This window comes from Ictidomys tridecemlineatus, chromosome 2 (assembly GCF_052094955.1).
Source record: "Ictidomys tridecemlineatus isolate mIctTri1 chromosome 2, mIctTri1.hap1, whole genome shotgun sequence".
NCBI classification, from domain to species: Eukaryota; Metazoa; Chordata; class Mammalia; order Rodentia; family Sciuridae; genus Ictidomys; species Ictidomys tridecemlineatus.
The window spans coordinates 137,979,363-137,992,749 of NC_135478.1; the positions used below are offsets into that span (position 1 = coordinate 137,979,363).

The window sequence follows — 13,387 nt, forward strand, 5'->3', positions numbered from 1 at the left end:
TTGCAAGTTCCACAAACCATTTCAGTCCAAGGTGTAGGGAAAAACTCTTCATGGTTTTACATACAAGTTGAGCATCCCTAATCTAAAACTCTGAAATCCAAAAATCTCTGACATTTCTGGTCGCAAGCATTTTATATGAAGAATATCCAATCTGTTTTGTATCTGGTGGAAAAATTTGATTAAATGGCCCAGTACCATAACATTAAAGAGTTTCAGGACTTCCCTCCTTGCTTAACAGCCCAGGACAAGAGATTCTGTTATTCTTATTTCATAGATGAAGACACTGAGGCTTATGGTTATTTGTTTTCCTAGTTATAAGATTAGTAACTGTGGCAAAAATCAGGGCTCTAGGACATCCTATTGCATAGGCATTCACTAAAGCTTCAAGATATTATTCTCAGGTTCCTTGTACAGAATGACAAGCTGTTCTTATAGCATTTCATTCAATTTTATTTCTGAATTATATTTGCCAGAAATACAGAAGCTGGTACGAGCTATTGCAGCTGTACTGACTTTCCTTCCTCAATTGCATGACTCAGAGCTGCCTGGTCACTCATGACACGATAGCTACAAAAATGCCCACCAGTTAGGGTCTTCTGATGAGCAGCACAGGGTTAATATTCAATGCTCCAGAAACTGCAAGGGAATGTTCAAATCAAAAGGTGCCATCTTTCTACTGTAAATAGCTTAAGAGATCATCAGTAAGTATTCATATTCTGGAACAAATCAAGTCTACTATCAGTGGGAATTAGATTTCAAAAAGACATTAAAGTATAATTAATCCAGATACCCATCCTTCCATTCATATGAGTCACAAATATAAATCACAGCAAATATGCATTTTAAATGTTCCAATGACATTACTATTATTGTTTCTCTTTGAAAATTAAAGAAATGTTAATTAAATCTAAGTTGTACTCCAGACCAAGAACTGATGGACTCCTTTAAAGGAGGAGATTCAAAGCTTCTGGCAAATCCTGAGAAATGATAAAATCAGACTTTACAACAAATGTGATATAAGACAACAGGTATAGCCCAAGCTGCCCAGGGAGAGTGGGCTGAGTTCTTAAAATCCTGATACCACTCTAATAAAATCTGATTTTATTAGAGCTTTGTCTCTTTCCAGTGTCAGTTGAGCTGATTTTTATGTATTCATATAAATACTAACAAAATATTGGTTTCAGGACAGATTCTGGCACAAAATTCTTGGAATTGCTCCTGTGTGGTCATTAATCACAGTAGGCAGTCAATTCCTAAGAGGGAGTATCTTCCCTGAGCTTGCATTTTCAAATACAATATTTTTTATTTTAGAATTAGAAAGGACATCGATGCACCAATCCTTTAGAAGAGATATGATACTAGGGATGTAGCTCAGTGTTAAAGCTCAGAGGCGCTTTAACACTGAGCTACATCCTCAACCCTTTTTAATTTTTTTGCTTGAAAACAGGTTCTAAATTGCTTAGGGACTTGCTAAGCTGCTAAGGCTGGCCTTGAACTTGTGATCCTCCTGTCTCAGCTTTCCATGTCTCTGGGATTATAGACATGTGCCACAGTGCTTGACTCAACAATTATTAACAATTATTCTAAGATATAGAGGGAAGAATCCCATTATATACCATCACTATTTCAATGCTGTGGGGCTCATGACATCTAATGTTATGCACAGAAGGGGTCCCTTAGCAGATGTGTCAGGCAGGTAGCACATAGTGAGCTAAGATGGCTTTGAGAACCAGGCTGCCTGCCATTTCTCTGGTCATCTTCTTCCTTTAAGGGCCCAACCAGCAGTTACAAGTCATACTTTGTAATGTACTGAAGGAAGGTTGTTTGAAGCTGAACATTCTGGGGAAAACTTGGAATTGACAATGTGTTGTGCTGCTAGTTGAGAAGAAAGCCAATATTTTGGACGATACAAGGGAAGAGTTTTTACTCACTCACTGCACCTGCTAGCTTGAGCCAGGGATCCCTTCCATTGTCTTAATGGGAAAGATAAAAGAGATGAGTGAGAAATACACAAATCCTATGATGATGGCTTTGGCAATTCCAGGTATATTGGAGCAAAGTAGACTTCAAACTGAGGACAGAGGAATGACCTTTCCTTTATTGCCTTAAATCTAATTGCAACCCCAAATGCTGAATTTTTATTGAAAAGGGCAAGTCTTGGTCCTTTGAAATTACAATACCATCTTGGAGCACAGTCATAGCTACTGATAACAATGAAGCTGATAATGATAAACCCTTCTCTGTTTCTATGGTATTTTTAATCCAAGTACTTTTTTAATGTATTGTTCCATTTTGGTCTCACTTCAGCACTGGTAGCAATGTTGAATTGCTTTACACTCTCATCATTGTTAATGGATAAATAACCAAAAACCTTTCTGGGTACTGTGGCACTCCTCTGTAATCCCAGCAACTCAGGAGGCTGAGGCAGGAGGATAGTGAGTTCAAAGCCAGCCTCAGCAGATTAGCGAGGCACTTAGCAACTCAGCAAGATCCTGTCTCTAAATAAAATACAAAAAAGGACTGGGTTGTGGCTCAGTGGGTAACCACCTGGAGGTTCAATCTCTGGTACCAAATGATAATAATAAAATAATAATAATAACCAAAAGCCTTGAAGGTAGTCACCTTGCTCAGTCACAGAACTTGTTATGAGCAATATGAACCAAGACCAGAATTCTGGTCTCAGGTTTCTTAGGAATTCCAGGCCATCATGTTGACCCTAGAATTTGAAGAACACAAGGACATTAAACTCGTTCAACATTTTTGATATGGGTGAAAACACTGTGGAATGATGGTAGGAAAATTTTTGGTGGTGGAACAAAACTCATTGTCACAGGTATGTATTGGAGGATATGTTATTTCCAAGGTAATAGAGGATAGGCAAGGAATGATTAAACTGGAATAGAATTAAGAATGTTTAGAAAAAGAAAGAATGAGATGAAGTTTCAGTAGTAACCTTACAAGAGATTTCAAAAGAAAGTTTTATACTAGAGAACAGGAAACACATTGTGCAAATATTTTGATAAGGTTTGACTCTGTGTGCATGTAGACTTCTATGAAACACTTACATACAATGTTGGCAATAATATCATTCAAGTACTTGACCCTGAGACCATGTCCACTGTTATAGATTAGCCTTTGATGGACTCAATAGAGTGAAGACATTGCCTTTACTCATGACCAAGAGTCAGACAAGGGAGTCAACTCTTTGCTCCAAGGCAGACTCGGAGCTTCACCTGCTCCAGATTCATCACTATTTAGTGGACATGCAGAAACATCCTTTGGCTTCAGTGTCCTAAACCATAAAATGGGAAAACAGTATGAACCCAGCAAGGATACATGGGTATTGAAAGAGATAATGTGAATAGAGTTGTTTGCATATTGTTCAATCCATAATTTTTCTGATTCAAATGGAAAGAGAGAAGCTTTTCTATGATAGAAAGTTGTTTTTAGCCAGAAACATTTACTATAGAGCAGACATTCTTAAAAGGATTCAGGTATATTTCTAACTGTTCCTATAAAAGATTATCTTAACATTTATTCATAATAAAATTGAATCTGGAGGTACTTGTTTATCTTTTTTTTTTAAGAGAGAGAGAGAGAGAGAGAGAGAGAGAGAGAGAGAGAGAGAGAGAGAGAGAGAGATTTTTTAAATATTGATTTTCTAGTTTTCGGTGGACACAACATCTTCATTTGTATGTGGTGCTGAGGATCCAACCCAGCGCCTTGCACATGCCAGGGAGCACGCTACTGCTTGAGCCACATCCCCAGCCCTTGTTTATCTTTAGCAGACTTTTTTTTATCACTTGACAAAAAAAAATTACATTAAAATGTTTCTTAAAATTTTTGTTGTTGTTTTACATGCTTTGAATTTTAATATTTTTATCTTAACTAATAATAACTGTATCATCAACATTTATTTATTCTGTATTTTATTGTCAATAAAAAAGGTTTTTACCCTTATTTGTTAGGAAACATTCATACAAAGCTTTTTCCTGACAAATAAGATTCATATATGGGCTGGGGATGTGGCTCAAGTGGTAGCGCGCTTGCCTGCCATGCGTGCGACCCGGGTTCGATCCTCAGCACCACATACCAACAAAGATGTTGTGTCCGCCGAGAACTAAAAAATAAATATTAAAAAATTCTCTCTCTCTCTCCTCTCTCACTCTCTCTTTAAAAAAAAAAGATTCATATAGAAAATAAATTCATACAGAAAATGGTCTATATAAAATCAATTAAATAAGTCTGAAACTTATAAAAAATCTGAAATACATATTTAAATATAAAATAACTATACCTTCAGATATGATGAAGGAAAAACAGAAAGTAGAGAATATTTAAATTCTCAAATAAAGATTCAAAATCTTACTTTCAATAGAAAATGCATATGACGTTTGATAAATTTATACATAATTCATCTTGCTGAATCTTCAAATACAAACAAGTTGGCAATTTAACTCACATTGCATGATTGTACAAATTAATATGAATAATTGAATTGAAGAGGTTTTGTCATTTTTTAAAATAATTAAATATATGGTAATTCTTTTATTCATCATTTAAATAAAATAGAATTGCTGCCATTTTATGCTTCTTGAACAAAAATCGACCGTGAAAAACGCTCTTAATAAGTACATTTATAAGGGAAGTTTTAAAGGACCATGTCTTTCAAAGCACAATAAAGGTACTTTTCATTACAATCAAATATGCTATTTAATGCCCAGTTAACTGTTAAATTGAGGATGTCATAGAAGTTTGAGATTCATTTTATCCTTAAAAAAATAAAACAAGCTTAGCCAGAGATAAAAGGCAATGCATGGTGGGGTGCTGTGCAGAAATTTTTCAAGTTTAACATTTGAGTTTCAATTTTTGTATTATAATGAATCAGATGTATTTCAATGGACAAATGAAAATTAGATTTGTTGATATATGGACTAGTGACCCAAATTATGTAACTATAATATAGAATTTTAAAATCAATCTTATCTTCTACAATATGCATTTTGAATTAAAAAATAAAGCATGTGGTGGAGAAATATATAGTATCTTACTATGTGCACTTAAAAGCAAGATGATCCAAATTAAAATAAGTATATTATAACCAAATTATATTTACAGCATTTTCAAAAACATAGATATTATAGCTGACTTTTGTGTAAAAGTCAGGAGCTTTAGTCTTTTTCATCTCAAATGAGAAGCCAAATTGTTCTTAAGAAATTGCCTAGGGTTAGGGATTTAGGTCAGCAACAGAGCCCTTGCCTATCTTGATCAAGGCCCTGGATTTGGTCCTGGGCCCCGGAAAAAGAAGAAAAATAGAATTTGCCTGTTGGGTATGGCCATGCAGGCTTGTAACCCCAATAATTCCAGAGGTTGACACAGAATTTTTCCAAGTTCTAAGCCAGTCTGGGAAACCTACTGAGACCCTGTCTTAAAAATAAAAGGTAAGATTGGGTGTGTTGTCACATGCCTGTAATTCCAATGGCTTGGGAGGCTGAGGCAGGAGGATCAATAGTTCAAAGACAGCCTCAGCAAAAGCAAGGCACTAAGCAACTCAGAGAGATCCTGTCTCTAAATAAATACAAAATAGGGCTGGGATATGGCTCAGTGGTTGAGTGCCCCTGAGTTTAATCCCTGGTACTCCTCAAATAAATAAATAAATAATAGTATTGGGGATCTGGGTGTGGTATAGAGTAATCCCAGTGGTTAGGGAGGCTGAGGCTAGGCATCATGAGTTTGAAGCCAGTCTTAGTAACTTAATGAGGACCTGAGCTACTTAGTAACCCTGTCTCAAAATAAAATATAAAAAGAAGGGGGACAGATGGCTGTGATTATGGCTCAGTGATTAAGTGCCCCTGGGTTCAGCCTCCAGAACTGAAAATAAAAAAGAAATAGAAAGGAAGGAAAAGGAAAGAAATTGCCTTGAATTATTATGCTCACTTCAACTAGCCCAAAGAGCAAAGCATTTGAGTTTCAATTGAAAATCAATTAGAAAGCCAACATCTATCATTTTAGTCAATAGGTTAAAAATAATTATATAACAAATTCACATTCCAGACACACATGATATACCATTGTAAACACATGATATTTTGACATTATATTTGCAAGAAACTCTAGAATCACAAGTTTTACATTATACCAATTACATTACATGCCTTATTCAGCAATTAAGATAAAGAGAATAATGGAGCTTCAAAACAGTTAAATAGCATGTAGATTAAATGTGAATTTGGGGAAAAATACTGAGAGGCACATATGGATATGTAGATATGTATAGACTCTCCCAATTTATATTAAATAACATATGAAAAATATTCTTGGTATCTTCCTAGTCACACTGAACTTCAAATGGAAACCCAAAATAAAATGAACATCTTGGAATTTTTTTAAAGCAAAACAAAATTAGATAAGCACTAGATCATTTCTGAAAATAAGCAGTAAATTGTTTAATAAAAGGTACAACAATGTTGCTATTTTGCTTCTAAATTCAAGACAGTATGAATAATTTGGAGATGCAACTTTAAATACTGCCTAACCAAAACTTGAAGTATTTCAGATGTGAAAGTGAAATGTTATGTAGCTAGTTAGGCATCAACTAGAACTCCAGGGACTTCAGAACTGGACATGGGATCTGTCTTTGAAACTAAGAGATCAACTTGATAGATTGAAAGTATAAATGAAAGTATATACTCATTAAAACTAATGATTGCATGTTGTTAACAAAAAAGAGGGAAAAAGAAGAAGAAAAAAAGAGAAAATCTACATCCTGATGTTTACTCATATAAGAAATAAGATAAATAGGATGCATTCTAGAGTCAGCTAAATGAAGTCTAGGTTGCACAGAACCAAATATCATGAGAATGTGAGCTACTTGGCCAGTGAGCACAAGTGATAAAGGATGGACAGGGAAGCACTTTAGAAGTAACACAGACTCATCTGCAGACAGATCACTACAGCAGGCTGGTCTCCTTTCCCTCCCTGTCATCTGCCATGAAAACATGCACCACTACAAGAAATCAAAAAAAGTAAGTGGTTTCATGAGTGTTGGTAGCTTGGTTAGGAACAGTTAAATGTCATCCCCTTCTTAGCATGAGAAGAAAGGAGGAAGACCAGATTTGCCTCCAGGCTCTGCCACTTCATAACTCTTATTTTGGGAAGTTACTTAATCTCTTGAAACTCTCTCCATATCTGTAAATAAGGACAATAGTAAATACTTCACAACCTAGGTGGGAATGAAAGACCAGCTTGGGCACTAATTCAATGGCAACTCTTCTTCCTATTTCTATGCACTAGGTTTTCCCAAACTATGTGACGTTTCTGTTTCTCTAGTAATTCTTTTTATTGATATTCCATTTTCTCCACAGATAAAAGCTCTGATGTAGACATTTCCCCCAAGCCCACAATTTTTCTTCCTTCGGTTGCTGAAATAAATTTCCATAAGGCTGGGACCCATCTTTGTCTTCTTGAGAACTTTTTCCCTGATGTTATTAAGGTATTTTGGAAAGAAAAGGATGGTGATGGGATTCTGGAAGACCAGCAGGGAAACACTGTGAAGACTGATGACACATACATGAAGATGAGCTGGCTAACTGTGACTGGAGAGTCAATGGATAAAGAGCACAGGTGTATCGTCAAACACGAGAACAATAAAGGTGGAGTTGATCAAGAGATTCTCTTTCCTGCGATAAATAAAGGTATACATGTTTGAATATAAATATGAACTTTATAAATTTTAATGCTTTTTCCTTGAAAACTTTTTTTTTTCTTATTTTTGAGATTGGGCCTCACTATTGCCCAGGCTTGTCTTGAACTTGTCACCTTCCTCACTCAATCTCTGTAGATGTGACTACAGGTGTCTGACACTTTGCCCAGCTTTAGAAATCTTGTTTGAAAAAGAGTTACTTACATTTTTTATGATATATCAATGTAAAATTATATAAATTCTTCTTAAATATCATTGCATTTAATGGTAGTGCATGCCCTGTTATTTTACCATTTAATTAGAATGACTTAGTCTTTGGGAAAAAAAAAGAGAAATTTTTCCAAAGCTTTCTCAGCCTTTGTTTTTTTTTCATGCAAAATATTAAGATCACATGATTTTATTTTATTTTTTTAAGAATTGTTAAATGGTTTGTAGGAAACAACAAGGCCAACATATAACCCGATGATGGATCCCTTGCCAAGGATGTGAGAGGCCCTGGTTCCATCTACAGCACTGCAAACAAAACCAAAAATGAAATAAAACAAAACTACAAACAACATACTCTAAAGCATCTAGCAATTTAGTATATGATAATGCTAAAAGATGTTTCCACAATTGATGACTTTGGAAAGTAAAAATAGTCCTGAGTATTAAATGGCTATCCAAATGCCTCAAAGTGGTCATGGAAATGAATCATTCTTAGACTATTCCCTGTGGCTAACAGCCCTTTTAAATCAGTGAAAGAAACATAGAGCAGAACATGCTAAGAACTTTGCCATGCAAGGTCCAGATTTTCCAAGTAAGACTTCATGCTCCGGGACCCTTAGTTTTTGCAATAAGTGAGGTCTGCACAGTTGTCCTAAGATATGCATGGTTTGGAATAATATGGCTTCTTTCTATTGTAGGTTATCTTGAACATTATATTACATTTGTGGTAAAAAATAGAAAAAAATATCTTGCATGAACTTCTACTTTTTCAAGAGTAGAAAAATTATATATGAATGATATCTATTTAATTATAGCCTGAGACCAATTATTTCTATAATCCTGGGGCTCAGATTTTTAATGTCTTCCTGTCTCTCCATGGAACTGATTATACATATTTATGATTTATGCATAAACCTATATCTATCTATACAAATACTTATGCTCCCACTGTCAAATATTGGATATGAGTAATTGAATAGTACTTGCTTTCATTTCTGCCAGGTGTCATCAGGACTGAAGCTTGCTCTAAAGATGAAATCAGTAAGTTTTAGTGTATTTTTTTTAATCATGTCGTGCTTTAGCATTTTTCCCTTTTGTACTTCCCTAGTTTTAGGTAGAAAAAAAAACAGATGATTGGATGTTACAGAATAGATTGAGTGATATATTAAATTAATTCATCATCCAAAATGATTGGATGTTACAGAATAGATTGAATGATATATTAAATTAATTAATTCATCATTTCTAGACAATACATTAACACAGTCAACTAGTGATTTGGGGAGGAAATGATTTAAATGAAAGTTACGGTAACATGCTCTGAACTATTTCAACAAAAAGATTTTTATTATTTCAAATGATTTGGAAAAACGTGATATCTAGTTATTTCTAGTTTTTTAAGGGTTCATGTTATTTCTAGTTTTTTTAAAATAAAGTTTTAGATAGGTGTTAATAAAGTAAAGTGGCACTTAATGCTTTTTGTGTAGTAGAAGTTCTTGGACTGTGTTCTCTATGCCTCCTCATAATATTCCTATCAAGTGGTATGATAGTTCTTCCAATTTTACAGATGAAAATGATCAGCTAAAATTAATTATGTAATTTGCGCATGCCATACAGCCAGACCCTGAGTTTCAACTCATGCCTTCAAATGAAGATTTACTCAGTTTTCTATTCTTCCTCTAAGATAGAGTCTCAGAGCAAGAAATTCCAAAGCCTTGATCCTGAGGCAGGACGGACACATGGTGGGGGTGGGAAGTGCATGGGCCTCAGAGTACCACAGACCCCGACTGTTCCCCTTGTTCTCACAACCATCAGTTGTATCCACCTGGGTGAGGGACTTCCGCTTTGTAATACTTTGCTTATCTGCCAATAGAGAATAATGATGCCAGACTCACTTACATGGAATGTGAATGTGTAGCAAAATGTATCTTTATCAAACTGAAAATAAGTACGAGTTTATGGCCCCTTTCTCCCTTCATATGCACACAGAAGGTGGCTGAAGGCAGTGGCTCCAGCCCTGCTCACCTTATCTCTGTTCCCAGTATCCCTTGGAATGGACCTTAGCTGGCACACAGGCAAGGAGAGGCTGGAACCCACACCTGACCAAGGGCCCAGAGATGTGAACACATTTCTTGAGATCTCTTTGTACTCTCAGGGTCAACGATTCTTGAGGTCTGATTCTATGAAGATGGAACATGTATGTGGAATTTTCCACAGGAAGAAACTTGTCCTTGTGGCTCATTGATTAACTATTGTGGCCCACTGTCAGTATCTTTAATTGTTACATGATGTCATATATTTCTTGTAAAACTTCAAAGGATATCATGTGTCATTAACCCCCAAATATTAGAGTACCAACAAGAGACATTCAGAAAAGAAAGATGAGTGTGCCCCAACAACCTAATATTTTCAGAAATTTTGCACAAAAACTTTCTTTTTATTTTTCATAGTGTACTCTTTTTCCAAAATCTCCCACATTGCACAATGGTGAACACCACCAAACTCCAGTGATTAGTCTCTCTAATAGTCTTATTACATCCATGCATAACCTGCAATGTCTCATATGCTTCGAAAGCAGAAACTCAGATTTATACTTAGGATTAAACTTTTGATGTCTAGGTAGTTTTTTGCCTTTGGAAATGTGGAATCACAGAGTAGATAAGAATGTCTTCTTTAAAAGTCATATTGTTGGAGTCAAAATCAGGGACTGTCACTTAATAAAAGCATAACATCAGGAAAATTACTTATATCCATACTCTCAGATCATTAGTTTGTAGATGGGAATGAAGATATTTTTTTCTTTCTCTCAGAGGTTTTTTTTAAAGACTAAAATTTTACATGCAAAGCTCTCAGAATACTGTTTGGCATTTGGTTAGTAGTAGATGAATATGATCAACTATTTTTACTTAGAGACATCTTGGAAGTGAAGAAAATCTAAAACCTAGTTATCACACATGCATTTGACCCCTATTGACCTCAAATATTAAAAATGAACCTTACTTTTTGGCATTGGGAAGGTTCTAAATTGAGTATGGCAGAGGCTGTTAATGGACTTGACTTGAAAGCTGAACCTTGCTGTTGGTGTTTTGGGTAGAAGTGGTAGATGTTAGCCTTTGGGGTTTGGTGGGGGTAATGTCACTTCAGTGTAGGTCACCAAAAACAAACATCTCTGGCACCCTACCTCAAGCGGTTTTTTTTTTTTTTCATGTGAAATAACAGGCACAATTAATTGTATGACTTCTCTTAGATACACTGAGGCTGCAGCTCACAAACACCTCTGCCTACTGGACCTTCCTCCTCCTGCTGCTTAAGAGTGTGGTCTACTTGGCCATCATCACCTTCCATCTGTTAAGAAGAACAGCCGTCTGCAGCAATCTGAAGAGCTCCTAACAGCAGCCCAACAGGATAGTGTTATGTTTTTTGTTTATTGTCCCAGAGAATGTCTGCTGAGGACCTGGCTGGGCTTGCTTGCTGAGCATGGGCTCCTTAATTTCCTGTGTATATTATTCTGTCCTCATTGCAGAAGATTTCGAATTCATCCGTGAACTCAGAAACTTCATGGTATAATAACAAAGAGCAACCTATTGTAACCCCTAGTGCCTCTGTTTCCATGTTCTCCATCAACTTCTCCAGACATCCCAAATCATGGCAACCTTGTTGGGGACAGTGCTGCTTCGAGTCACAGCCCTTAGTGCCCTTTAAGCAGAGACCATCTTTAAGATGCTCTTCCATTCTAAACACTCTAAAGCAGCTCTCTTTGCTACTTTATATTGTACTTTTCTTTTCACAACAGATACAATAAATTTTTAAATATCAAATGTCTACGTTTGTACATGCATATTTTAATTTTGATGAAAATGAATGGAAAGTCCAAGGTGAGAAACAGAGGATGACTTAGCCATGACTTCAAACCTACTTTGTTAACAAGAGTCCAACACCACATGTCCAATTCCGCCCTTGCGATGGTGGTTATGGGGATTTCCTTGGGGGACTGGTTCCAAGAGAAGCCACAGCCAAATGAAAACACCCACAATACTGCTCTAAAGGTTCATAGATTCAGGTTTACTTGATTTGAGACCAATGAAAATAGGAAAATATCTAATGTGACTCACACTGTATGTGCTGAGTTCTGTAACAGCTTTTTACAAGTACTATGTTTCTGGATCCTCATAATAGACCCAGGAGAGGGGCACCAACCATGGAGAGGCAGAAGAACCAGGAGACTGAGCACTTGGACTCAGATGCCCTATTCCTTGGAGCTGTCTGGATTAGATATTTTAAAATTGCTTGGTGCAGGAAAGTCCTCAACAACATTGTAACGTGATGAACTCTAAAAAGAGTATGTACTCACATACATGCCAAACCACCAAGGAAGATCTCTGCTCTTACCTCTCTGCAGAGAGGATGGATGGAACCTGCTGCCACTTCTACCATGCACCAGGCAATCCCTGATCCTCAAAGAGCTCTTCCAGGCAGGTGTATTTATATTCCTACAGTTTACAGATTAGAAAAATTAACCTGCCACTCAAAGTCACTTTTGTTTTGCTATTATGAATAAAGATAACACATCTTTTCCTGTGTTTATACTCTTTATTTTTTGCAGGATATGTTCATGCCTTTGATCTGTTTTAACTGGGTATAATAATACTGATATTTCTGTAGGCAAAGATAAAGGGAAATGTTTACTGAATTGTAGGTGGGTAAAAAATATAAATGAATGTTTTTGAATTAAAAAGCTATTTTTCTTTAATGACTCATTTTAAAGTAATTTTTAGTTGTTGTTATTAGAGTTAAAACAACAATGTATTTAATCCTGGGAAGTTTGTTTGTTTATAATTAGCTTAAGGGGCTGGAGACATAGTTCAGTTGGTAGAGTGCTTGCCTTATATGCACAAGGCCCTGAGTTCAATTCCCAGCACAACAACAACAACAACAACAACAACAACAACAACAACAAACTATAATCAGCTTAAGATTTTGTGATATGAGTTGGTTTGGAAGCCGAGGTTCATACTTGGAAATAAAATAAGAGTAACCAGACTCAAAACATATTAAATTTACTTTAGATATCTAAATATCCTGATCCTGCACTGACCACAGCTCTTTCAGACATACTCACTCGCTCTGTTCAGAGAGGTGGAACTCTCCCTATCCTGGGAAAGCAGACACAAAGTCAGGTTTTTTTTAGATCACTGAGAGCTTTGAGGGGCTGACCTCACTGCCTGGGCATTAAGCAGCCTCTCATGTGGTTTCAAACCTGAGTCCCTTCCTCCCCCCAGTGCATCTGGGGAGCCTTGAATTTGAGCAATGCAGAGAGGGAGAGTGCTGGTGGTAGGGGACACAGAGTTGGGGGATAGTGCTGGTGCAGAGTGTTATTTTCTCAGGCTTCTTTTGTTTCCTTGGTCTGTCAAATGTGGTTGATTTGTGCAAAAGGCTCAGAGTCAAACCAGCCCCTATTGGTTAGGGCAATGCAGGGCT

General features: G+C 36.3%; 1 gene segment (V, D, J or C); it reads left to right on the forward strand.

Annotated features, from left to right (window-relative positions):
* The window catches only part of LOC101955745 (T-cell receptor gamma chain C region C10.5-like), a 37,972-nt gene extending 25,598 nt beyond the window's left edge, over positions 1-12,374 (forward strand). Inside the window, 3 exon segments of the C gene segment in view lie at positions 7,365-7,694; positions 8,912-8,950; positions 11,157-12,374. Of these exon segments, the coding sequence occupies positions 7,365-7,694; positions 8,912-8,950; positions 11,157-11,299 (512 nt within the window).
* The last annotated feature ends 1,013 nt before the right edge of the window (positions 12,375-13,387 follow it).